This window comes from Pyxicephalus adspersus, chromosome 2, assembly GCF_032062135.1.
Source record: "Pyxicephalus adspersus chromosome 2, UCB_Pads_2.0, whole genome shotgun sequence".
NCBI lineage: Eukaryota > Metazoa > Chordata > Amphibia > Anura > Pyxicephalidae > Pyxicephalus > Pyxicephalus adspersus.
The window spans coordinates 29,769,134-29,795,900 of NC_092859.1; the positions used below are offsets into that span (position 1 = coordinate 29,769,134).

At 40.0% G+C, this 26,767-nt stretch overlaps 1 protein-coding gene across 4 annotated transcripts in view; it reads left to right on the plus strand.

Annotated features, from left to right (window-relative positions):
- Positions 1 to 1,079: 1,079 nt before the first annotated feature.
- The window catches only part of BRAF (B-Raf proto-oncogene, serine/threonine kinase), a 55,125-nt gene continuing 29,437 nt past the window's right edge, over positions 1,080 to 26,767 (plus strand). For 2 of the 4 annotated variants that reach the window (XM_072400207.1, XM_072400209.1), the window contains exons 1-7: positions 1,080 to 1,246; positions 16,815 to 16,916; positions 18,850 to 19,104; positions 20,866 to 20,969; positions 21,334 to 21,436; positions 21,548 to 21,696; positions 22,913 to 23,032. In XM_072400207.1, the coding sequence (XP_072256308.1) occupies positions 1,124 to 1,246; positions 16,815 to 16,916; positions 18,850 to 19,104; positions 20,866 to 20,969; positions 21,334 to 21,436; positions 21,548 to 21,696; positions 22,913 to 23,032 (956 nt within the window). In that variant the 5' untranslated portion in view covers positions 1,080 to 1,123. The remainder of the gene's footprint in view (positions 1,247 to 16,814; positions 16,917 to 18,849; positions 19,105 to 20,865; positions 20,970 to 21,333; positions 21,437 to 21,547; positions 21,697 to 22,912; positions 23,033 to 26,767) is intronic. The other 2 variants (XM_072400208.1, XM_072400210.1) reach the window with 2 other exon arrangements.

Here is a 26,767-nt window from a genome sequence, read left to right on the forward strand (position 1 = left end):
CCAGGTTCAGTTGTGTGCGATCTACCCTGCCACCTCCATAACACAACTGCTGTCAATATGACAGTCGGTCCCAGCATTGGGGAATCACCACCAAGTTTAACAGAATTACCAGCTGCTGATAAAAGATTACTGGAGCTGGCACATCCTTCTGTGCCTGTCTCTGTATTACATCAATGCCCACTATGTTCAGTTTGCTGCCCCCATTCCAAGGATCTGACACATTTGTGGATATTTTATCACAGCAGTCCAGTGCCAGCGCTAACTTCAATCCACACCACCTGACATATTGGACTGTGTCAGAGGCTCAGAGCAGAATCACCATATTGGTGTATATTCTGCCAAACCCAAAAGGTAAAGAAATCCTTGGTGAATGGGGCATTATATGGCACCGTGCCCATCACCTTCCCAGGCACCATGTTACCATGATAGGTCTATCCCTATCTACCATATGCAGGTCTTTTCATTGAATTTTTTATGCAATGTATTATTCTTCCCATCATTTTATAGAAATAATGGATTTTTCCCATGTCACTGCTTCTTGCTGATGACAGATCACGTGATCCATTCTTCTTGCCATTCACATGCCTTGTTTTCAGGATTCTGCATACCAGTATTTGGCAGCGTAGGAGTGAGCAAGGATATAAGGATATCATGGAACTTGTATATTAGAAACTGGTAACAACTATAAATAAAGGGATTTGCTGAGCAATCAATAGTGCCAACCTTGGGCTTTCCAAGCCTATAGAAGGCTCTGTTTTCCTATAGTCTGACCAGCTGTACTCTGACCATCTGAGGAAGATGGGGAACAATGTGACGTCACGCTCCCAGACTCCAATGACGTCAGGGGCCGTAGCGTGCACGCGCACACTGCGCCTGAGAAAGAGGAGGCGGACATCGCAAGCGAGGGTTCCCCTCTCTGACGTCAACCGGCTCCAGCCTGCCCACCCCCTTTATAATTCGGCGTTCTGATTGGTCTCTGATCGCGCACGCACCTCTCTTCTCCTCTTCCCTGCTCGACTCCGCCTCAATCACGTGACCCTCCGGACAAGCCGCTAGGCCGGCTGCACGGGGGCGAGCGCGCCTGTCTCTCGTGCTCGCTCCCGCGCCTTTGGATAACTTCAAGATGGCGGCGCTAAGCGGGGGATCGGCCGAGGGGCCCTCACTGCTCAACGGGGACCTGGAGTCCGAGGCCGGGGGCCTGAGCGGAGCCGGGGAGATGTCAGCTGCTGGGGGCTACCAGGCGGAGGTGAGAGAAAGCCCCACACTCTGAGCTAAGCACTGCAGACTGTCAGCTGCCATTGTCACCCTGCCTGGCCTGACATCACTGCCTGCATAGCAGCTTACCTGTGTGTGTCATGACAGGTCCTCTTCATAGCCCCATAGCTGTGTGTGAGATACATGACTGGGCACTGATATGGATGTGAGGATTCAGTGTAATACAATGGTGCTGTCACTTCCTCTAAGCCAGCTCCCTATGGGGTAGGATAGGTCCTCTTTGTGCCCCCAGGCCATGGCTGCACCTGACATGGCCAGCGTATTGCTTCATGTCTTGGGGATGGAAGCTTTCCATTCACTGTGTGCCATGACAGGTCCTCTTTATGCCATATATGTGCCTGGAGCTTTATGGGGATTGGTTGTTATTCTGTGTAATATGGTGATGTGCCATTATTATTCTGCATGACAGGTGCACTTTATTACCCCCATGATATATGTGTGCCCCTGGGCTCAGTATGGCGCACTCATCTTCTGTGCTATAAAACCATAGCCATATAGTGAATCTTCATTGTGCTATGACAGGTGCACTTTATATCATCATTTTGGGTATTGGTGACAGATCCACTTTGTATCATGGTATTGGTGACTGGTGCACTTTATATCATCAGTCTGGGTAATGGTGACAGGTGCACTTTGTATTATTGCCACAACATATGATAATAAGAGCACCTGTCACTAATACTCATCATGTTTTGTGTTCTCTGCACTGGTCACTACACACACAGGGACCCTCCATCAACCAGGAACTACTACAATCATAATACGCAATAATACCCAGACTCTGGGCAGGTCCTCATTGTGCTATGACAGGTCCACTTTATATCCTGGGCCTTGCTTGTGATTGGTGTTTTAGTGGGTGGGGGTGTGGTGATGTAATATCATTGTTGTCACAACAGGTGCACTTTGTATCTTTGCATAATAAGACCCAAAATCTGGTAATACAAAGTGTACCTGTCATAGTGTAATATGGCCCAAATTGTTAATGATAAAAGAGCACCTGTCATGACTAATATTAACACCACTTCACTACATTAGCCTAAAACAAAGACAATTGTACCCAAAACATATAAACTATATGACAGTAGCTTTATGAATATGGCTCAGAATGATTTCTCTATAACAGGTCCACTATTATATTCTGAGTACATTTGTCATATATGCTTTGACAGGTCCTATTAATAGCCACATATTCTGGGCCTCCTGAAGTGTATCCTGACAGGTCCACTTTATTATGCTTTATATTGTGATTTGTACTATGACAGGTCCACTTTTTAATTTGTATAATAAACTTCTTACTGTGATTTGTACTATGCCAGGTCCACTTTATTATATATTATGCTTCTTATTGTGATGGGTACTATGACAGGTCCACTTTATTACATATTATGCTTCTTATTGTGATGGGTACTATGACAGGTCCACTTTATTATATATTATGCTTCTTATTGTGATGGGTACTATGACAGGTCCACTTTATTATATATTATGCTTCTTATTGTGATGTGTGCACACCTCAAATGTGTCTGCATACACCTGGTGTTGGTGTAACCTATTGTGCTGTGATATGTAACATGACAGGTCCTCATTGTATCTGTTGAATGTAGCGAGTCAGAGCCCAATTATTGTAGTGTAATGTATTACTAAGTCCTATTACGCAGAAACAGATCTGCCAATTTTGGACTGAGCAGTCTGATAGGTGATGGCTCTTGTGTCCAATCCCAAAATATAACACGCTCCTCTGATACCATGATCATTGGCTGTGGATGGGGTGAGCCATCACTATTTACCTATACATCCAATCAGAAATCAAAATATTGCTTACTTCTGATTGGTCTGCCATTGAATTCACTTTCCTATGCAGTCCAATCATTGTATGAGATTGGTGATTGGAAGTGAGAATTGTGTTGTGTGTGTTTGTGAGGTCATACCGGCTCCCAGTGCTGTTATGTCAGGGACTCTTTGTATCCACATATATGACACAATATTTGTTTACATTACAATGTATCCAAACACAACCCTTTGGATCACCATTCCCTGGATGTGGTGGATTGTTGAACAGTCGTGCTGTGTCACATGACAGGGCCTCTTTATATAACAAGTGCTCTGTGTATGAGTGACAGACATGTATATAGAAGGTAAATGTCTAACATTCCGGAGAAATTATATATAAAGTTATACAGACCTCTATATAGGATATATATGACATATCCCTCCTAAGGTGGATTCTACAGAACATTGATCAATGGGGGGCTCCATGTATTGGTATATACAGTCACCTCGAACTATATACGTATCTATTATGTATAGATCTCACCCCCGTGTAAAGAACATCTAACACTGCACAATCATTGGCGGGCCCCTATCTATTGATATGTATAGTCATGCAGACTTGTATCTCACATTGTAAGGAGGATTAGACGGCATAATGACTGGGGGTGTGAATTAGTGTATACAGTGACATAGACCTTTACAGTGAGGGAAAGAAGTATTTGATCCCCTGATGATTTTGTACGTTTTCCCTCTGACAAAGAAATGACCAGTCTATAATTGTAATGGTAGGCTCAATGTAGGTGTGAGAGACAGATTAACAACAAAAGAACCCCTTAAAAACCCAGTGCTCCAAAGTCAGAGCTTGATGTGCATTGTAATGAGTGAAATAAGTATTTGATCCCTGATCAGCCAGCAAGATTTCAGGCTCCCTGGTGTCTTCCCTGTATGCAGGTAATGAGCTGAGATTAGGAGCACCCTCTGTAAGGGAGTGCTCCTAATCCAGACTTGTTACAGTAGCTGTATAAAAGACACAGAAGCAATCAACCAGTATCCAAACTAGCCACCATAGCAAAGACCCAAAGGGCTGACTAGGGATGTCAGGGACAAGATTGTTGACCTATACAAGGCTGGACTGGGCTACAAGACTATTGACCAACCAGCTTGCTGAGAAGGTGACAACAGTTGCCACAATAATTCGCAAATGGAAGAAACACAAAATAACAATCTCCCTCGGCCTGGGGCTGCATGCAAGATCTCCCCTCGTGGAGTTGCAATGATCAGTAGAACGGTGATGAAGCAGCGCAGAACTACATGGGGGGAACTTGTCAATGATCTCAGGGCAGCTGGGACCATACTCACCAAGAAAACAATTGGTAACACACTGCGCCGTAAAGGCCTGAAATCTTGCAGAGCAGAGTGTTTTTCTGCTAAGGGGACAGGACACCTTCACGGCATCGGACAATGGACAGGGCCATGTACCATCAAATCTTGGGTGAGCACCTCCCTCCCCCAGCCAGGGCATTGAAAATGGGTCGTGGATGGGTATTCCAGCATGACAATGACTCAAAACACACGTCCAAGGCAACAAAGGAGTGGATCAAGAAGAAGCACATGAAGTGGTTTCCAGACTGGCTGATCGGGGATCAAATACTTATTTCACTCATTACAATGCACATCAAGCTCTGACTTTGGAGCACTGGGTTTTTGAGAGTTCTTTTGTTAATCTGTCTCTCACACCTACATTAAACCTACCAATAAAATTATATACTGGTCATTTCTTTGTCAGAGGGCAAACATTCAAAATCAACAGGGGATCAAATACTTCTTTCCCTCACTGTATATACAATGTATATATATATCTCACACTGCAATAATAGAAATAGCTGGCGCAGTGTTAAAGTATTATGTTTTCCTCTTTCAGACTCCACAATACTTTATCTGCACCCACATAGCCTTTCAGTGCAACAGAATTGGTCACTTGGTTAGTTCAGCCAGTAATATTGGTCATTAAAGTCCTTAGCAATTTTAAAAGATCAGCAACAGTTTTCTCCCCAGGAAATAATTTTAGCTAGGTGGGAAGAAGCTGTAGGAGGATGGCAGCCTGTTTAGTGACCCAACAGTAACCAACAAAAAACAGCTGCATGGTTACCGAAAAGTGCCGGGTAGGGCGCCCGGCCAAAAGGTGCTGGAGAACACTGAGCAAGGCTCTGGCTAAATCCATAGCAGACTATGTAATGAGGTATTCTGGGTGTATAAAGAACACCCATCACCCTTGCCTCTTTGCCCAGGGTTACACTCAAATGCCCCTCTTCTTCCTTTTTATTTTTTGCACCTTTATCTTAAAAGGGCAAACGATTCTCTCCTTTATATTTAGTGCTTTCCTTGGGTGTCATGATCGTTCGTCATTATGTGATAAGTGAATTTGGATTGTATCATTATTGACTTTTATTCTGTTTATTAACACATTCTTTTTGTGATAAGGAATGATGGGCTCTCATTCAATAATATAGGACCATGTTTGTGATATGACGGCTCCTCTTTGTGTGGCCATACCTGTGCCTATAGACTTGGCCCTAATCTGGGTCTTATAATGTAATGATGAACATACATTGGGCCTGATTTCACTCTCTCTAAGGTTGGAAGAATACACTTTCATCAGTGAAGCTGGGTGATCCAGCAAACCTGGAATGGATTTGGTCCTTGATACAAAACATTTGCTATCCAATAGCAAATGACTTCCATGAAATCCATTTCAGGTTTGCTGGATAAAAGAGTATCCTCTCCAGCCTTGGAGAGCTTTAATAAATCAGGCCCAATGTGTGCAAGAGATAGGGTGGCTTCTGCACAATCTGGTCCATCACTGAGGAGACCTCATAGGTGTCACCTAAGAATTGGCACTGTAACACTTCACTAAATAAGCCTTTTGTAGGAGAATATTTCACTTTCTACTAACATTTTATCCTGGTGTTGGGAAAATGAAAGCAGACCTAGCATCAGATACATTTTTTCCATATAAATGCTTTCATCTCACTGGGATCACAGATTACAGTACTCCCTCCCTCACAATGCTATATTGCCCCAGTAGGCAAGGGAGGATGTTGGGATCCTTGTGTCCGCAGTCTCTAACCTTTATACTTGTTGGAAAGTTACCATGTTGCAGTCCAATCATGTTATGCTAATTTTAAAAAGTCCACTTTACAATTGGGAACATTTTGATGTTCAGTCTTCTTTTTTAAGTTGAGAGATGCTAGCCTTGTCCGTTCCTGTTTGCTGCTTCCAGAGCAGGAACCGGTTAGTAATAAGCAAAGTATAAATGTGTACTTATGACTCTTTATTCATCTATGCTGCCTATCAGGTAGAACTTGTGTGGCAACATCTAATTGTGTGTTTGGTAATGATATATTATATTTATTATGTTATTGTCAAATAGAAATCTGGCACGAACACGGGATTATATGTGAGCCTGCTGCACTGTTCTAAGTGTATCTGTAACACACAATGTACCAGGCACAGCACAATGCCACATCAGCACTTGCCCACCCTCCCAGCTTTATAGGGTCATGCACACAATTTGCTCCTCTGGACCTATAGCTTGTCAAAAGGTCATCCATCCCCCAAGTGCTTTGTTTAGGTACAGATGGTTCATGTTTGCTTCATACCTGGCAGTTTGTGTTTGGACGAGCACTGTGCTGTAAGGAAAGATGTGGCATTAGATCTACTTTGTGGTCATTAGGACTCACTTAGTGTCTGTTGTTCTGATCCCATTGTGGACATCTGTAAAAAGCTAGGGGTTGCTAAATGGCCATACAGTTAGAATTATACTTAGTATCATACTTAATATAAGTATAAACTTGTTCAATTCCAAAGTTAATATTATATTTATAAACAGGAATGCCAACATATTGCGCTGTACAATAATTAGGGGTTGCAAATGACTGACAAAATGTAATATTTAAAATTTCTTATCACTGGAATGTAAGGGGGAGATGTTCTTTAGTCCAGGGAAGGAGACTTAAATGAGTTTGAGATTTCAGTGTAGCATGGGCCACTTCAGCCTAATTAGGAGCTTTTATTTTTGTAAAGTTCCAAAGGTATTTTTCTTTAATTGCAGCTTTTTTTTTTTATAAACCGACAAAACATGTGGAAATGTGCATGTATTGCAGAGATGTACAAATTTTTCCCAGACATAACCTTAAGACCTTAAACTGTAATGAATATTGTATGCTTGCCATGCTTTTAGGGTGCATTACCATTGACAAGATTTGAAGAAGCAAATGCAGGGTGACCGGTAGGCCATCCATGCACAGTTAACGCTGCTTAATATTCTGTTCTTTTGTAAGCAAATAGAAGCGCATGTGTTTGCACGTGGTTGTGGTGGAACTGTGCCATGGTTCGAAGAAGTGCTATATCAATTCTGGCCTTTCAGTTTCTTTTCCTCTACTACAGAAAGAACCACAACACCACCACAAACACATTGACCTGCAGTGCAGTTTGCTGCTTTTGGGTGCACAGCAGCAGCAAGCAGTTCTATGCACCTGGGAGCTGCTTACTGTTCAATTTGCAAAATGTGAAAAGGGCCTGACGTTGCCTGGACTAAAACGGTGATCAAGGGGGAACTTTTTTCCCAGTTGTCAGACTACAACATAGAAATTTTATAGAAAATAGGAGGTAACAACAGAAGACAACCTGCGCAAGGCATTCGTGAGCACAACCAAGAATTGTACAGACTTTAGAATTAGTATCTCTGTCCAAGAAGTGAATGGTAATCCAGGGTGATTTCCAAGCAAGGATTATTCTGACCTAGGACTGGCAGAACAGAATTGCAAATATTTTAGCAGATGAAAGTATAGTTCACATGTATAATATTTAGTAGTTTATGTACAGTGCAATTCTGTCAGAATATTGAGGTTGGGGGGTAGAATATACACATCCAAATTCAAGTTTAACCAATAGAATGGTTATTTTCATATCTTTTTGCATTCTCACATGGAATGGTTTACCAACCAGGTACTGAGCCCTTGTCAGTCCAACCCATTGCAAACCATCTCAGCTGGGTTTAGGTTGGACGATTGTGGAGGTCAGAACATCTAAGCACTCCCATTACCCACGTTTTTGGTCACATAACCTGGAGGTGTTTGGGGTCATTGTCCTGTTAAAAAAACAAATCTGATCACACGATGCGCAAACCAGATGGGATGAATTGTCATTGCAGATTGCAGTTGTAGCCGTGCTGGTTAAATTTTCTTAAATAAATCATTAAATGCAGTGCTTGTTAAGTGCTGGGTAAATGTTCTTTTGAATAAATCGCAAAATGCAGGGGTGCATCTCTTACCAGGGTAGTTCATAGTCTATATCATCCCTATTCAACCTGTTACGATGTCAGAGAAAGGACAGGAATGTGAGTGTGGTTCGAAAATGTAGCCAGCAAGCCCATTTTGAGTAGAAATGGGTCATACCATCTTTAGATTGGTGGATAGTTCTTCCATTTCTGCTGTCCTATGTATCTTTAGTAACCATTCTCTTATAGTCTCTATGTGAAGATTTCCACTTTAATAGGATGACTAGTGTGGTGGCAGTCAACCTTTTTTTGTATTTGTTGGGTTTCACTATGATGGATAGAGGAGGATCTGTGTGGGGGTCAATTGACCTGATTCTCCTGTGACTACTGGGATGAGTTTCTGACCCTCCTTCCAGAATGGCTGAATTAAGCTATGTGTCTATTTTTATGTAAGTGCAGTTCTAAAAACTCATGTTAACCCAATGAATGTCATTAGAATGCTTCTTGCTGTAATATTGTGTTTAAAATTTCCTCTTGGTATACTCGTACCCTACTGGGTCTCACTAGGCTTTACAGTCTAAATATTTTTTTTTTAATTTCATGTTGGTTGAGTAAATAATGTCTCCTAGATTGTGTGTAGATTGAAGTTTTTTTGGGTCAGGGTCCTCTCTTCCTCCTTGGTCACTGTCTGTGTTTGTCTGTCATTTGCAGACCCTTTTTAATGTACAGCGCTGCGTAATATGGTGGCACTATATAAATCCTGTTTTAATATTCATCATTCAAGTTGGAATTCTTCTTTAATCACTGCTGATGTACATGTCTATCAGTAAATAAAATATACCAAATTATTAGTTTTAGCCATGGTAGTGATAAGTGGCTTTGATTGTGGTGAATCGCAGCTGTCATTGGAGGGTGTCTACATTTAGTGTCATATAATCCAGGGACACCTCAGTACTATTTGCTTTGCTATTTATTACAGAGTGCTTTATAGAGTCTGTAGTCACAATCTACAATCTGTTCCCACAATGGTCCTAGTCTAATGACTCTATTCCTCTTTGGTATGTGCTGCTTTCTGCATCCTTTAGCAAAAATCTTTGCATTTGTTGGGAAATCTGTATTGGCAGGGAAATGTATTGGGGCTGTTTTGGTAAGCTCAAACAGCCAATCCGATGTTAAGTTTTTTTTACTCTGGTCAAGTTTCTGCATCATGCTCATTTTCTTCCAAGTCTGTATTATTCTGTTTAGTCATTGAGGAAAACCTGCAAATCTAGAAGAGTCTTCTTTTAGTGTTCTTAAAGTTTAAGTTGTAATGTATTGCAGGTTACTAGTCCTTACTAGCTAGATTACTTTTCTCCTTAGGTTCACTAGGTCATGCTGAGGATAACCCACTTCCTGTGCCATAATGTGTACTGTGTAAATAAATATAAATGTTAGAACCTCATGCGGTTTTCATTGCTGTTATCGTAGCATAAATTTTTCCCCCACTTGATTGTCAACTGGGCAGAAAGTAAAGGAAATGATCCTTAACATGGATACATACAGAAAGTAAAAACTTAGACACCTACAAGTATACCTGTTGGAAAACATTTATGGTATGTAAACCTGTTTGAAGACAAGCACAGACCTGTTAAGAGAATAAACTATTAATAAGCAAACTGGACAAACTAGATGTGGCCAATCTATCGGCAGCATTTGTATGATGTGTACACAAGGGCTGGAATAGTCTCCCTAGCTCCAAGCTGGCAAGCTGGCTTATTGAGTATAGCAATGTGACCCTATGGAAGCAGCTATAATGACAAACCACCACCCAGCCATATTCTACAGGTAGCTGGTGCTGTGATAGCAGTCTGTACTTCTTTTTGTATACATGTAGCTTCCACAGATATATCCACTGCGATCATATGGCACCGGGGAATGGGCTATGGCTTCAATCAGCACACTGCCTGAGAAAAAGAAAGCCTTCAAGCAAAGACTTTGTGTGGAAATTAGACTGTAAAATTAAATGATTCTGATATGCATTTAAAGCATAAATAAGCTAAAAACAAAAGTGTAAATTTTAGTTTACATTAAGATGTAATGGTTGCATAGTTTTCTTACCTTTATGTTTACCAGTCACTTCTTCCAACATACTTGGATGACAATGCTCATTTACCCTACTGTATGGAACAGGAAACAATAGAACTTGAATAGGACCTCTCTTTATTAGAACATAAAAGGTTTGGTTTTGTAGTCCACAGAAACCTAAAAACAAAAAAGAGCACAGGAAATGCCAGTTCGCAAGATTTTTGGACATGTTAACCAGATGTTACCCAACTTTTTTACAACATTTGTACAATAAATAGGGGTTGCAGATGACAGCTTCAATGACACATGAGGAGTTGAGGACCCTGTCCAAAGAGCTTACAATCTAAGAGAAGGGGGGGGGTTTGTAGCACATAATAGGAGAGGGGATACAGGGTGGTAAGAAACAGAAGACTAGAAGGCAATTTTGAAAAGATAGGTTTTTAGTGCTCTTTGAAATGTACAGAAAGTTGGGGCAAGCCTATTAGGAGCATTCCAGAAAGCGAGGGCGGTCTTAAAGTTGTGCATGCGATGAGGTTATGGGCATTATTTAATAAAGCTCTAGAAGACTGGAAAAGACTATCGTGGGAGAACCTGGGTCATCCAGCAAGCCCTGGGATATATCTATTATCTCGTACCTGCTGTGACAATTAAAACTCTTGGTTCACACCACAAAGCCTTGTCTGGGGTAGTGCAGCTGTCCGCACTGTACAGATTGTGGTTGTCTGTGGATCTTTATGGTGTCTCCCTCTGGAAAGCAGTCTAGCCACTGGCAATATTCTTTGTTGAATGGATACTTGATCACAAAAATTCAACAATGATGGCTATATTCTAGTGAATAATTAAGGCTATAGAAAGTCTTGTTGATTTATGGAGTCAGCAGTTGAGGCTATCTTTAGTTAGTGCCCTAATTCAGGAACATAGTGCTAATTGTTGTTTAGCTGCTCCTTTTTGCCTGCTTGAATAAACTCCTTTATCGCCTATCCTTTGTAAGTAGAAAGCAAAAAGTTATATTTAGACCTTAGCTGTGTCTTATTGTGTCACTAAATTTAGATGTGGTGTGTGTATACATACTAGCAAAAGCAATGGTGTGCCCCTCCATGAACAGGGGCTGTGTGGAGAAGTTGCAAACCCTTGAGATGAATCTGCTTGGATTTCACTTTTTGTTGGTATTTTATTAAATGCAATTGGATGTTTTTCTTTAAAAAAAAAAAAAATGTTTTTTTTTTCATTTATTTTACTGTTCAAATATATGTGTAAGGAAATAGTGTTCTGGCATTGTATGAAAATAGAGGAATCCCCAGCATACCTTTTTTTATTTTAATGTGCATGACCCTTGCTTCTTGGCCATAACCCAACATCTAGGCAATATACATCTACAGAGATAGGGGTGCAATTTCTAGAATTTTTTTAGAAGCAGGTTTTCTTTTCTTTTTACTTGTATGCATGACATCCCTGCTAAAAGCAGGTTTCATGTATTTACTTTTCTGGTTGTTTATCTTCATGAAAAGCTGCCACTTTGCTTTGGTCCTGGCTGCAGCAAGTGTTTCTTGTCAAATGAGTTGACTACCTACTGCCCCCATGACTTGCTTTGGTGCCTTCTGCCAGCTTGTATATCCTTTATTGATGATTCAGCTGACAGGAGGAACCATAGTAAGCTGTGTATTTTTCAAACCGTAGCTTTATATTCATGGCTTTTTTTTCCTCCTTAAGTCTAATAAAGTGCTTTTGCTACCGTATATAATAGTGTGTTACAGGTTACTGTCAGTTAGTTTGGGCTTGGAGAGAGTGTCTCGTTGATCAGAACTTTCATTTTCCTGGGGAAAGATTCCAGTACAGTGAGGCTACGTACACACGTCAGATGATTCTCGTCGGATTATCTCTTCAGGGCTTGTATTGGAGGAGTATCTGACGTGTACAACGGCCATTCAACGTCGTTCATGGGTCCGTCCTGGCAGATCTGTGAATGACAAACATCTGCAATACAAAGATCCTTTCCAATGACAAAAGCCTAATGTGTGTACATAGCCTTAGATCCATTAGAGAAATATAAAAAAGGCCCAGCACACTTTCAGTTGCCTGGTATATGTTCAGAGAGTAGAATGGGTTTAACATTTAAAATGGTAATGGAGTGAGATTGCTAATAAAGTGGCTGTGTTCTTTAATGGCCCCTTGAGAGTTACTATTCAATACTGCTGAATGAAGACTTGGTGGAGAAATGGCTGACACAAGGTCTGGCAGGTGTAATGAGGCAGTGAATACACAGAATAAGCTTCTTTTTGTAACCATTCTAAATGTGCTGCAAACTGTACAACCAGCATAGAACACCGCTAACTTCATTTGCCATCAACTGGTGTCACTTGCTATAGTTATGTCTGCTTATGCTAATTAAAATATAATGGATGATGCCTAAACAAAGATGGCTAAATCTTTCTATAGTGAAAAAAAGCCTGTAAAGGTATTGTTGGGGATGTACTGTGATCTGGAACAGCTACTATCCTGCGGGGGCGTAGAGGACTCGTTATTGGATGCTCCTAACCATCGGTTAGCTTTGAAGTGAACTTGCGATCATGCACACAGAAGTATTTACGTAGGCTAAACAAGCAAATAGTTCTCATTCATCTATGTATCTATAAGCATTATGAGAAAAAATAATCTTCAAATTCACACAGACATTGAAATCTTTTCTCTTCCTATTTTGTGTTGCACTTGTCAGCCTGCAAACCCTATATTGTTGTTAAAAAGCTACTGCAAGCTGACTCTAGGCTCTTATTTGTGACTTTGTCAAATAATTGAGGGAATATATTTACATTAAATGCATAAAGCGAGGTCAGAGGCATGTTTTACTGGTCAGATCTGATGATGTGCTTGAAATGATGTTGAAGACGATTCTTACCATTAGCAGATCACCAGCTGATTTAACCATTGTATTTTTGTTTAGTTTTTCCCAACACACACCTGTTCATCTGCTACAGGTTCTCTTGAAGCTGACAGCAGCTTGGTGACATAAGAATAATTTGTTTAATATTACATGTTGTGAAGTGAAGATTGAAAACAAATACTAAACGGGCCGTGAGATGCGGCACATCTGCCACTGATCGTGTGAGCGCACGGATGGATGCAAACGAGAAGATGCTTAATGCAGCATCGTCTACCATTAGACTCTTCCCACCTCAGGGGAGCATCCAGATCAAGATAATTTATGCTGAATTACATCCCAGAATTTATTTACAGGTAGAATTTGGAAGAGTAAATATTTACTAAGCTCTCACAGATTGCACACAAAAATTGACAATCTTAAAGGAACACTTCAGGCGGGAAGTAAAAAATCAATCACGGAACTGCTTGTTTTTTTCAAGCAATAATTAGAGCTCTACTAAGTCTAAACAATGCTGCAAAGTTCTAAGCATGGAACAAATTCCTAAAGTCATGTTTTTTGTGAGTGTCTTAATGTATTGGAGTGAATGACTTAACTGTCTGACCTGACTGCATGTTTTTGGATTGTGGAAGGAAACCTGCGCAAACACAGGGAGAACCTGCAAACCCCATGCAGAGCATATGGAAAGATTTAGATATGCTTGAAGTTTGAGGTCCAGGCACCTTGGCCAGATTACAGTCAGATCTTTGACTTTGACCGATAACATTATCGCAGCTTGTCAAAAAAAAAACATACACCCACAGCCTTATGACGGGACAGTTGGGGAGTAGCCGTGCACCAAAGTCATCCCTGCTTGCTCTGCTATCCCTCTCCACACATATGCATACAGCAGACCCTGAGGGCCTAGTATATTGTACAGACATTGCTTTTCCTGCCTATAAAAGACACAAGCCACTTTAAGTCAAGCAAGACATTAATGTCAGTTTTGGGTGAATGGAAGTTTTTAATGGTTACTGAGTTGTGAATTTATAGGCAAATAAAAATACCAAAATTGGTATTCATTTCTGTTATGACGTCTTGCAATGCTCATGACTCACAACTGTCTCATACAAATATTGGTAAATACAACCCACAATATGCACAATTATGTTTAAATATTTTTTTCCCTGTAGAAATCCCTAGACACAATACCTGGGCCTAAGCAAAGGGAAGCAGCATTTATGTCCTTGTAGGTTGCATTCTCTGCACTGCTCGAGTATTCATCTGTATTGGCAATAGAGAATAATAGCCTGCTATGGGAAAAAGTTTTACATGCAAACTGCTGTTCTTTAAAGTGTCTGTGTCTGCAGTGTACAAATATATTTTCCCAAGATCTCCGGTTGAAGTTTTACAGCAGAAGCTTCAAAACGGACACCCGGGCATGTTGGATGCTTGGTTGTAAGCTGTGGTTTTATCTGTCTATTCTTATTCCAGACAGGACATATTGATGTAGAAGGAGCCAAATACTTAAATTAGGATTAATTAAAATTAGCATTTTAAAAAAGTCAGTAGGGGAGAACTAGCCCTACACTTCTTTAATATACACAATCTCTTGTAAACAAATGTGCTAGCTCCCGTATTGTACCTAGAGTCCTCTGATTTGCCCTCTAACAAACTGGTAATCTTGTTTTTTTCCTACCCAGAACTATATTTTTAATACTATAAATATTAGTTCTATAACTAATAAAAGACACAAGGTTTCAGGCATGCACAACCCCCCTTTATGGTATAAGTATAGACAAAGTCCCCTAAATGTATGATCAAAATGGATCTCCTCTTGTACAGATAATTTTCTGTGTGATGTTTATGGTGCTGTAAGACCTAAAGCTTTGGATAGTCCACGCAGATCCCAACTAGTGTAGCTGGTTATTTTCCATATGGTATTTGTATTCTTAGGAATGCATGACCTGACCAGTTTAGCATGTCAAAATTACTCTTATTTTATAGCAAACGTGAGGCTTCTTAGGCTAGGCACATATGTCAGATGATTCTCATCCAATTATCGCCTCAGGGCTGTTAATGGACGAGAATCTGGCTTGTGTATAGCACTCGTCCGACCATAATGCAAGCGAAGGGGAGAGAGCACAGTGGGGTGCCGCTCTGTCATTCTCCTCTCTCCATGGACCAGAATGGTGTTGTATGTACAAATATTAAACGTGTGTATACAGCTTTAATGAGTTGAAAACTTTAACTCTTTACAGTGTATTGACAATATTATACGCTTGTTGGGTCTGCTTTGCTCTAGAACAAGTGTTTGCTATGGGAGCTCTGTGTTTATCATTTTGCATTCCAGTTGCTCTGCAAATCTAAACATAACAAAGCTGTTCTTTTGGCTCCAGTTTTATTGATACCAACCTTTCAACAATAAGTAATTCCTGTCTTAGAAAACAAAGATCAAGAGTACTTCTGTGTGCATCAACAGCAACACCTGCACAAATATTCTACTGACAGCTTTATTCTCTTTTTTATTAACAATTTGATCATCTAAATATTTGAGTGTTTGAAAGGACAAATCTTTATCATCAAGGCTGCAAAAGTGCGCTGTATTCTGGCACAGTTCCACCAGTAAATATATTCCTTCTGATGACGTTTGATAGAATTTTCCATGAAAGCCTCCCTCTGTGTAAAGTAAATTCTAGAAACAAGATCAGTACAGTTGCTTTCAGGTGCTTCTAAATTGCTTTCATTTGCCTTTCATTTGCTCAAGAAGTTGCTTCTAGCGAAAGTGCTTATGAAGTGGTTCAAGTCATTGACCAAAAGGTCACCCTCTCCACTTAGCAGCAATTGGCCACTCAGTCCTGACTACATTCTGGGAGTAAGAGCAACTCTCCTGCCCCCTTATACCTGGAAATGTTGGCTTTATGGGGAACACGGGAGTGCATCAAATATCTGTATCGGGGATGAGGGGAGGATTCCACAAATGGGTGGAAGGACAAATAAGTACAAACAACCACAAGCACTGTGTTCCTGAGTCCATGTAGTCATCGTGGTAGAGGAATGGCTTGGGTTTTGTTATGTCAAAGCTCCCTTCCACCTTCTCAGTAGATAGTATTATATTGATAGAGGAGTAATAATCGACCAGAAGAGGTAGAGGAAGCACAAATATAAAGCGTGGATGTAGTGGAAGTAGACAGAACTTAACTGCAGGTACTTGGACACAGCTTAATCTTCAGCAAGAATATAACTGAGCAGCACAGTAGTGACCTCTCTAATGAAACCAGTAGTGCCTTAGATGGAACTCGCACTGTAGATATTCTTGATGCACAAGGGATATATTTTGAGGATACTACAATTAATATTTCTAGATGTTCCTTTAAAGATATCAGACCTTCACTTTTTTTGGGTTAGGTCCATTGTAACCTCTAGGCAAGTCCTATTAATTTACCCTTCCCAGTGCCAAGGGGTGTGTGTGTGTGTATTTGTTTATTTCACTATTGGTTATACTGGTCCGATTTGTGAGTATTTCATCTTTACAGTGTACCTAAATTTTTCTTTCCCTCTTTATTTTTTCAGATATGGAACATCAAGCAGATGATTAAGTTAACTCAAGAGCATATTGAAGCCCTCTTAGATAAATTTGGAGGCGAGCACAATCCTCCCTCAATTTACGTGGAGGTAGGTTCTGGAAATTTGATTGCTATACAAAATTCATGTATAGGTTTAGGCCATTTTTTTCATGAAGGAGCTTCAAACAAACCTGGGAATATGTAAGCTGCTATTGATGAACTTTGGCTCTGAAAATACTATTTCACTCATCAATGACAGAATTTTGTCGTTCTGAAGTGAGCATTGCTTTCCTGTAGAAGTAAGAGTATGGCTGTGTACACACACCAGATGATTCTCCTCAGAGCTGGCATGGGAATCTGGCATGTGTAACAGCGCTCATTGTTCATGGATCCACTAACGACCAACGATCGTAATGTAAGTGAAGGCGAGATAGCGCAGCGGGGTGCTGCAGTCATTCACCCTCTCCATAGAGCAGAACAGTGCTGTATGTACAGTGCTTGTTCAGTGTTTTGTCGTTAGAAAGGATCCTGAACGTGGCCTAAGTTGAAGACGGCATACACTTCTAAGACTTGGATTTTTAACTTGTTTTTTTTTTTTTTCTTTGACTCCTTGCCTTAAATGTGTTTATCCCATAACCACTTTTAAAAGCTGTCACCAGTCCAGAAAGAATATGTCCTCCTCTTTTACCGCCCTGTGTTGTGTAAACCGAGTCAGACAGTTTTCATAAACATAATGTGCTTCTGAACTGGCTGCACTATCCTTTTATTCTTCCCTTCCTGGGCATTTAATTTATCTGCATGTTTACTGTACCCAATTTGGAAGGGTTCTTGCTGCAATTACCTCACAGGGACAGTGCGAGGTGATCAAAGGGCTACTATTTTCTTAATATGGGCATGTACTGGACAGGCTTTTTTTTCATGGCAAGCTGTTTAAAAAGTGTTCACTGTCATACAGTTATTCTTTAAAAAGCAACCACAACCTGATTAGAAAATCCCATCCCTTTCCTATAAAGAATCTTTCATGTACATACAGCGCCGTTCTGGTCTATGGAGAAGGGAGAAGACGGAGCGGCACCCCACTGCGCTCCCTTCACTTGCATTATCATTATTCGTTGTTCATGGATCCACCAGGACAAATCCATGATTGTGGTCGAACAAACGTTGTACACACCTCAGATTCTTGTCCCATAGTAGTCCTGAGACTGTTATCGGACGAGAATCATCTGACGTGTGTACATAGCCTAATGCATTGGGTTTTTCTACCCCCCCTTTATTTAGACTATATAATCTATTCCCCTTCTACGCACCTTCTATTTAGATGTATTTGGGACATAGTTGGTGAATTTAAATTGAATTTTTTTTTAAATCTTCATAATGAGAATAGGATGCTTTAGTTACAATGCCTCTAGCCATGTATATGTGGAATTAAACTTTATAAATGTTTGGTGTTGCACACCAGGAAATGAGTGATTGCCCCATTTCAACTGTTGGCCTTGAGCCACAAACCACGAAGATTAGTTTAGACCTTAAGTAACTGCAGCATGCATTGTCTTCCAGTGAAGAACAAGAGATTAAGAAGTCATAGAGCAGTGTCCATGTTGCAGAATGTCTATATTCAACATTTTAGGCATTTCCCTCTGCATGCCCAACAGTACAAATTGTGGGCTAATTCCGTGTCCATGTGTTGTAACAGATTTGATAGGTTTTTCCTGTGTTCCAGTTCATGCAACTGACCAGCAATATTTTATGTAGAGTCTAATAGTAACTTTACTGTGTCTGCTTCTGTAGATTTAGATGGATGCCAGCTTCACTGGCTCAATCATGTAAGCTCACTGAATTTGAACCCTAGCATTCAGGTATGGGGCTAGTTTGTAGTCTCTGTGTAGAGAAAGGCAGTTTGTTAGTTTCTAGGTGTTTACTTCATTTTTCTGACATCGTATACTTCTCTTTTCTTTCTCCTCCCTGTTTTGCTCTTTACTTGTCTCTGCTTACAAGTATACAGCGTCATTATTAATTGATTTGTTTTTTTTTCTTACCCTCAGGCTTATGAGGAATACACAAGTAAACTAGATGCCCTCCAGCAGAGGGAGCAGCAGTTACTGGAGTCAATGGGGAACGGAACAGATTCGTCGTCATCCTTATCCTCAGAAATGGCACTATCTACTGTACCCTCCTCCCTTTCTTTAGCGCCCTCATCCTTGTCCGTCCTACAGAACCCTTCTGACCTTTCCCGTAACCCCAAATCTCCTCAGAAACCTATTGTAAGAGTCTTCCTACCTAACAAACAACGCACAGTGGTGAGTATGTCCAGTTTGTCAGATTTTGCTGGCTAGATGGGAGGAAAAAAGTCAACTCGCAACAGATTTTTACTTTTTGGTTGAATCTGAACTAATTGTGATGTGCTAAGGTGATGGTAATACTTATTTGTAGCCCTCTTCATGAACTTGTAAGGACACTTTATTCTTACTGTAATTTTCTAACACCTTTTTTTGGGCCTACAGTCACAAAGATAAGACAACCTTAGGGGGGTCCTTTGCTGCAAAAAAAAATACATATTTGATTATTGGTTATTATTTCTAAAGTGTTGGTCAACTGCCTATTATACTATTTTCACTACTTTGTTGCAGATATGATCACCATGTATGCAGAACTTTTGACTTTGCTTGGTATATTCATGTTCGTGGTTAGGGACAAGCATTCATGTTTTTAAAACCCATGGCTGTCGGGTTAATATGGAAGCCTATATAATATTAATAATCATTGGTAGTAGTTTGGTGAGCGGTTGCACGTCCCATGTCACTGTGCGTTCGCCTCACAACTAGTAGTATACTTTAGGCCAGCTTTTTTCAAACATTTTACCCAATGGGACCCTTAAAAAATGTTCTTGTCTCCTGGAACCCCTGCCTAAATCAACTAAAGGGGGGTCATCGTAAAAATACCTCCTAAATTATTGGTCAGTGGAAAGGATCATCCCCGTAGGGTAATCGTCAGGCACCATGAGATGGGAGGTCGAACTACCAGAGTTAATCGAGCACTTTGCAACTTCAATAAGAGAATGGCCACTTTAGGCTTAGTTTATACGGACATTTTCCCCAGCGTTTAACCTGATTCTTTAAAAGCCCATGTTTGAAAATTCCCATGCATTCCAATGAGGTAATCCACACCATTTCCTTCAGGCACGTTTATAAGCGTTATCTATAATGCTGCTTGCAATGATTAAAAAATTAAAACGCGGGGTTAACGTTGAAAAACACGGGTAAACGCTTTCATTGATTTCAGTGCAGGTGGGCTCCTGCGTTTTTCGCCTTTTTTATGCAATTATAAGCGTAAACGCTGCATGGATGTTTTCCAGGATTTTAAAGGCAAAGAAAGTGCATATAGACTTAGTAGGAATGTTTATATGGGTTTTTAAAAACTTCCGTGTAGACCCAGCTTTAGGCTGTCACTACTTTTAGGGTTGATGTCATTGATTTGGGTTCACCCAGCAAAGCCTTTTTAATAGGAGTGGCTGCATTCCAGAAGACACCTCTAGCTGTAACTCTTTGTATCGAACCAACAATTTTTACATGGACCCTGCAGTGAGACTTTATTAATCCGGACCCTGTATTATTTGTGCATTTTTTCTTCAGTTCCCCCTTAGAAAGTGTTGATTTGTTTCAACCAACCCAACCAAATCCTAATCCCTGAGGTTGAACTCCAGCAAATTTGTATATGCACAAGTGAATAGACTTGAGACTTGTCTACCCTTAATTATGTCCATTTAGCAGATGTTATCATACTGTAGTGCACAATGTACGTATCTTGTGTTGCTGATGTTCATATTGTACTGTACATAAACATTTCACAGTATGTTTTTAAATGACCCCTGTATTGTTTATATTGTACAATGGCATGGAACAAAATGGCACTATATAAACAAAACCTCATAATATTAAAGTCCTGAAATCTGTTCAAACCTACCACCTCATGAATGGTGACTTGCATCTTCTTGCCATGTATATTGCCACTCCTTTTAGATACTAGCTCTGTGAAAAACATTGGTTGCCATTGTTTTCCAGGTACCAGCAAGGTGTGGTGTGACCGTTCGGGACAGCCTAAAAAAAGCACTAATGATGCGAGGTCTTATTCCAGAATGCTGTGCGGTCTACAGGGTCCAAGATGGGTAAGATGTTGCTTCTATTTTCCCCAAATCTCATCTATAAAGTAAAAAAAAAAAAAAAAAACCTAAAGGAACATCCCTACAATATAGGAGGTGGTATAATCTTGTCTCTTGATGTTCATGGTTCCTAAATTCCACATTTCCAGCAGTACAGACTTCTTAGCCTTCACCACTTCCCGTTGTGTTCAATGCCTTTGTCCAGTGACTATAATATTGGATACTCTGTAGTTATGTGCTATTATTTTTCATTACCATAAATGTTAAAAAATGTTTGTTTTCCCTGATTTACCATAACTTTTCTACAGTGTGTGTATTTTTTTATTTAATGAACAATTCTGCCGGTAATTCAAATGTTTTTTTTTGACAGGGAGAAGAAGCCAATAGGCTGGGACACAGATATCAGCTGGCTTACAGGGGAGGAACTACATGTAGAGGTTCTGGAGAATGTGCCCCTCACAACACATAATTTTGTATGTATTACAGCAACCTGCAAAAACATTTAATTCGTTTAATTGACTTGATGCCTCCCATGTAAAGGGATCTATTTAAACTGACATGGTTCCTCTAATTTGTCTTTCCAGGTAAGAAAAACGTTTTTCACCTTGGCATTCTGTGACTTTTGCCGAAAGCTTCTATTCCAGGGTTTTCGCTGCCAGACTTGTGGCTATAAATTCCACCAGCGGTGCAGCACCGAGGTGCCCCTTATGTGTGTCAACTACGACAGACTTGAGTAAGCAGCCATGGGCAAATCATATGGACTATTTTTCAGTTGTATGTTAATAGTCACTACTACCCAAAAACTTTTGTACATTAGGGAGTGAGTCAGGGTTGTCAATGCAAGAGTAATAATGGGCTCACAATAATGAATGGTAAAAATACAGCACCCTTTGCAAATATAACATGAAATATTATGCTCTCCTGCTGCCCCAATTAGACTATAGACGTGAAAATACACAGCCACCAAACTATCCTGCTGAATCTGACTTCTCAGGAGCATTAGATGTCTGTTCTCCTTACGTGCACTGTGAATGCTCTTGTCAGTCCCTACAATACAACAGGACACAGTAGTGACATGACAAATTGAACCTTGAAGTGCAGCAGGGGACCAAGAATTTGTGGGATTCTGCATGTTTTTTTTGTTTTTTTTCCTCTTCTAACAAAGTAAAAATGTTCAGCCCTTCTATTCTTTTATTAAAGTGTTTTATACACCAGCAAGACTCTTAATGTTTGCATATTGCCCCTTTAGGTGTTGCCAATGTCATACAGTGGTTTTCAGACTAGTTGCGCAAGTTTTTGGGAAAGCTTTATTCGGGGTTAATACTTAGCAATGTTGACGCCACTAATTCACCTAGTGTTCCATTAAGTATAGGGGCAGACTGCAAATGATTGTTGGCCAGTATCTGAATGCTGCTCCTGAATTTTGCATAGCTAAAAGATGGCATGGTGTGATCTGTATGTGATTGTGCTGCCCTGAGGTCTGGATGGTGGGATGTTTATGCTCTTGAATTTGGCTGTGCACTGGATGAGGGATCAGTAAGTATATGGACTTGTATCTGGTCTTATATGGACTCGTGTTTGGGGGTTTCATATGTTGGCTACTTGTTTTGGCCAGAGGTGCCTTGAAAACCTTTTTGAAAAAGTCACTAAGTGGGTAATGAACTGGAAAAATTTTAGAATCTGCTGTACTTTATTTTTAGGAAACACATTTTATTATGAGAGCAGGGCAGAAATAAGCCAAGTGTAAGTAGTCCTTCATGTAGCCATGTTCATCTGCAGCTGGCTTGAATCCTGGGATATCTGTGTAATTGCCTACTGAATTTTGAGATGGACCCAGTGTTTTCTAGTTTTGTTTTTTTTTCTTGAATTTGTGAGGCTGTAAAATCATCATCTGCATGCTGTACAATTGGGCAAGTCTCAAATTCTATTTTTTTTGTTTAACTTTGCAGTTTGCTGTTTGTCTCCAAGTTCTTTGAACACCACCCGATATCTCAGGATGAAGGACAGTTTGAAGAGGTGACTCCAGCTGTAGAATCCTGCTCCCCCTCACCTCCGCCCGATATCACTGGGTAAGATGCATCTGTTTTAACATTTTCTACAATTTAAATTTTTTTTTTTTTTTTCCTTTAATTAATTTTATATTTTTATAAAAAAAAAAATCTTATAAAAAATAATAAAAGCTTATAGTAATATTCATTTGCTTTACTGCCCAAGCCTCCACTGGGTTCTTTTGCAGAGTCAAAGAATCTTTAGTATCTGACATTTGTGTGTGCGCAGTGTGTCCGCAGTGGACGATTCAGTTACCTGACACACTCTAGAAAATGTTAGTTATCGAATGGCTTAGATTTGTATGAAAATAAAGAACCCGGGCTTTAGATAGAATATAATTTCCTGCAACAGTAATCTGACTTCTGTGATCATTTCCAGTGACAGATGAATGATTGCTTGGGATCATACACACAGTGCTTGGGGTAAAAACACAGCAGTCCTTCCTGATTGGTCATTTATCAGTCTTCAAGGGCGGATTGATGAATGACTTTGGGGTCTGACGTACACATAACAATCTAACGAGTGTATTTATAGCTTGAATGGGTTAAGAACCCCTTGTAGATTTTACTGTTGTCATGGGTTTACTGTTGTCACTCGTTTCTGGTGACAGTGTCTTACTAGACAATAACTGAAGGGCACTCTNTGCTTAAGACAACTGGGTGGAGTGAATCTGCTAAACAGGGATAGACGGCAATAAATCATGACATTGGTTCCAACGCCCCACCATTTACCTAAAGCAAGACGCTAGTTGCAGACACATCAAAGAGTGTATACATTTTTTTTTTTTTTTTTTTTTTTCTGGTCACATTAGTGCTTAAGACAACTGGGTGGAGTGAATCTGCTAAACAGGGATAGACGGCAATAAATCATGACATTGGTTCCAACGCCCCACCATTTACCTAAAGCTAAAAATAGGGTTTTGCCTTTAGTATTTCTTTAAAATACCTGCTCTAAATAAAGTTCCAAACTCTGTTTGATTCACCATATTCTGGCTGAGTGCTCATTTTGGCACTTTTATTCTGTTTGAAAGTGTAATGTCTCCACTGAAGACCACCACGAATTGCTTGTGCAATCCCCTCTACAGCTGCATGAGCTCCTGTGGTTTAAACAATTCTTTTATATCCAGACAGGGCTGGGAGAACAGCAAGCTGGAAATATTGTTATGTTTAATCTGTCAGAGGGTTGGCAGTTGTTGTGTAATTCTGGATTATCCCCAACATTCAGCCGAGCTCTGATCTGTTAATAGAGCTTTTTAAATGGTGGATTTTCTGTAATCCTGGTAGTGAATGAATTTTGATTTCCCTTCTTTTGTCTGCTTTATATCATTATCCTCGCTGTCCTGAAATCTGAATAGCATTTCCCATATGTGTATCATAATTATCACAAATCACAAAAAAATGATATAATTCCCTAACTGAGCCATCTGTCATGGACGTGGCTGGATTGAGGTTTTAGGTATGTTCCAGCCCATATCTTGCCTTTTTATGACACTATAGTCCTACTGCAGCTAGGAAGTTTCCGTGCTACCCAGTTAGTGTTGTGGACCCTAAAGCAGGGCCCTCTTCTGCAAGGGAAAAATAAAAGTTAAGGACCCAATGTGTCTTGTGACCATGGAATTGGGTGTTAGTGTGTTTTGTTATTTTGGTTTGATTATACCTTTCTTTACTTTATTGTAGGATAACAGACATCGTTATTTTCTATGCTTCAGAAGCCAGATGTATCTCTAGAACAGCCAGTATATAGTGTAAATATAACATTATTTTGGTGCCATTACTTACAAACTGCCTAATGGTTATACTTGGTTAATCTGGGCATAGATTGTATAAAGATTACAAACTATACCATGTCACCTGGACATTCCATTTAGTCAGACAGGCACTCAAAAACTGTGCGAGTCTGTTAATGATGAATTTTGCTAGTTAAACACTCCTTTTTCTGACAACATAGGAAAGTTTATCATTCATGACCTGTATTAGTAAAAACACCAATCTCTCTAAACAAGCATTAGCTATTCAGTCCTTTTGATTCTGTGTTGTAGTAGTTTGCACTTACTGTTTGGAAGCTTTTGGTTTGTGTCACACAAATTCTTAGGGTATGCAAATTTCAAGCCAACTCTATTAGGATATATAGATGTTCTTTGCTGGCAAAAGCAATGCATCGTCGTAACTTGCCAGAAGTGTGTCATCGATTGGAGTATCTCTGTATAAAGGCGCATAAGCATAGAATACAATACATAAAGGCATTTACACAGTTGGGTGCATTACCAGTGCAACTACCAAAGAGGATCATTTGTAATTAGTTTCTGGTTTCATGACTTCTCACATATAATTTATGGTGTCCAAGATTTGAATGGGTTTGTTTTACATAGTCATTACTTATGCTTATTCCTAAAATGTAGCTAAGCTAAAAGAGTGAAGTTTTGTTTTCATTTTGAAAGAGTTCAGAAATATTAATGGCCTAAACATTACCCAGAAAAATGTTGCCTTGTTTTAAATTCGTGAAAAATGGCAATATACCGTATCTTATTAGTTGCAAATCTGCAGGGTAAGATCCAGCTGCCTCTGACTATGCTTAAGAAATTTGAAGTGAGACAAATAGGTCACTCTTTCTGAAGATGAAGCTGTACCCAAGGACCTGTCATGCAAGAAACTCCCTGCTTCTGCCTTATTCATACAGCGGATCCCTGCTCTCTCTACTTTCTAGCTAGTTATTTGAGGGTTTCGGCATAACTTTGTACAGTTTAGGTCCTCTTAAAGAAAGTGCTTATATCTTCAGTCAGTGTTTACCATGTTTGTAACTGGAAAAATTATTATTTGTTGTAACAGCATTTTAGTGGTATTGTCTAAGGATGTGAATGTCTGGTTGATTTTCTTTGAACTCTTCCAGCATAAATGTGCTCAATTAATTCTGTATTAAGACAGAATTCTTGTATGTATATTTCAGAATGCTTTGTCTAGCCAAGTTTTGGAGCAGAACATTTCTGTCCTGTTTTGACTGATCACAAGAACTGTTTAGGTGTCAATATTGCACTAAGCAGTAAACAGTGAAATTGGCAGATCACATGCAAATTCTGTTCTTGAGTTTTGGCTTTATCAGCCTTTATTCCACATGTTCCTCAGGAAAAAAGAAACAAATGGTAATAGAAATGTTCTATGTTGTTTGGCACATAAAATCCATAGTTTTTTTTTTTTGTGTTTTGAAGCCAGGTCACATATTAATGTTTTATGTTAGGCATCTGTGTAAGATGATAAACATGTAATGATTTTTAACCGGTAGGGCTGTGAGAGGCTAAGAGCTAGTAAGTTCCTGGGATGAGAAGGTCACCGAACTCTCAATGTTAGAGGAGCAAGGATGGTCAGTCAGTGCTGTAGAAGACAATAAAGCCTCTTTCCTACTATAATATAAGCAAGTGCTCTGCCTTGCTTTATATTACAGTGCACAGCCACCTGCATGCCTATCTAGTGTAACAGGGCCAGTATCGCAACAAATAGGGCAGCTCTCAAAATGGACAGAATGCAGTGTCTGATATTCCTACATATTGCACACTGTGATGCTCCATGGATAGCACTTCACGGCACATAGTGTGTGCAAGGCCGAATTGGCTAGTCTGATCCTAAAGCAAATCGTTACAGCTTGTGCTGCTTAAAGTCAGCACTGTCATTGACTTTTGGCACACTCGTCCAAGCCAATGCTTTTGTTGTGAAAAGCCTATGCTATGGTTGTGGAAAAAGCCATTTGGTAACTTGTTGCTATTA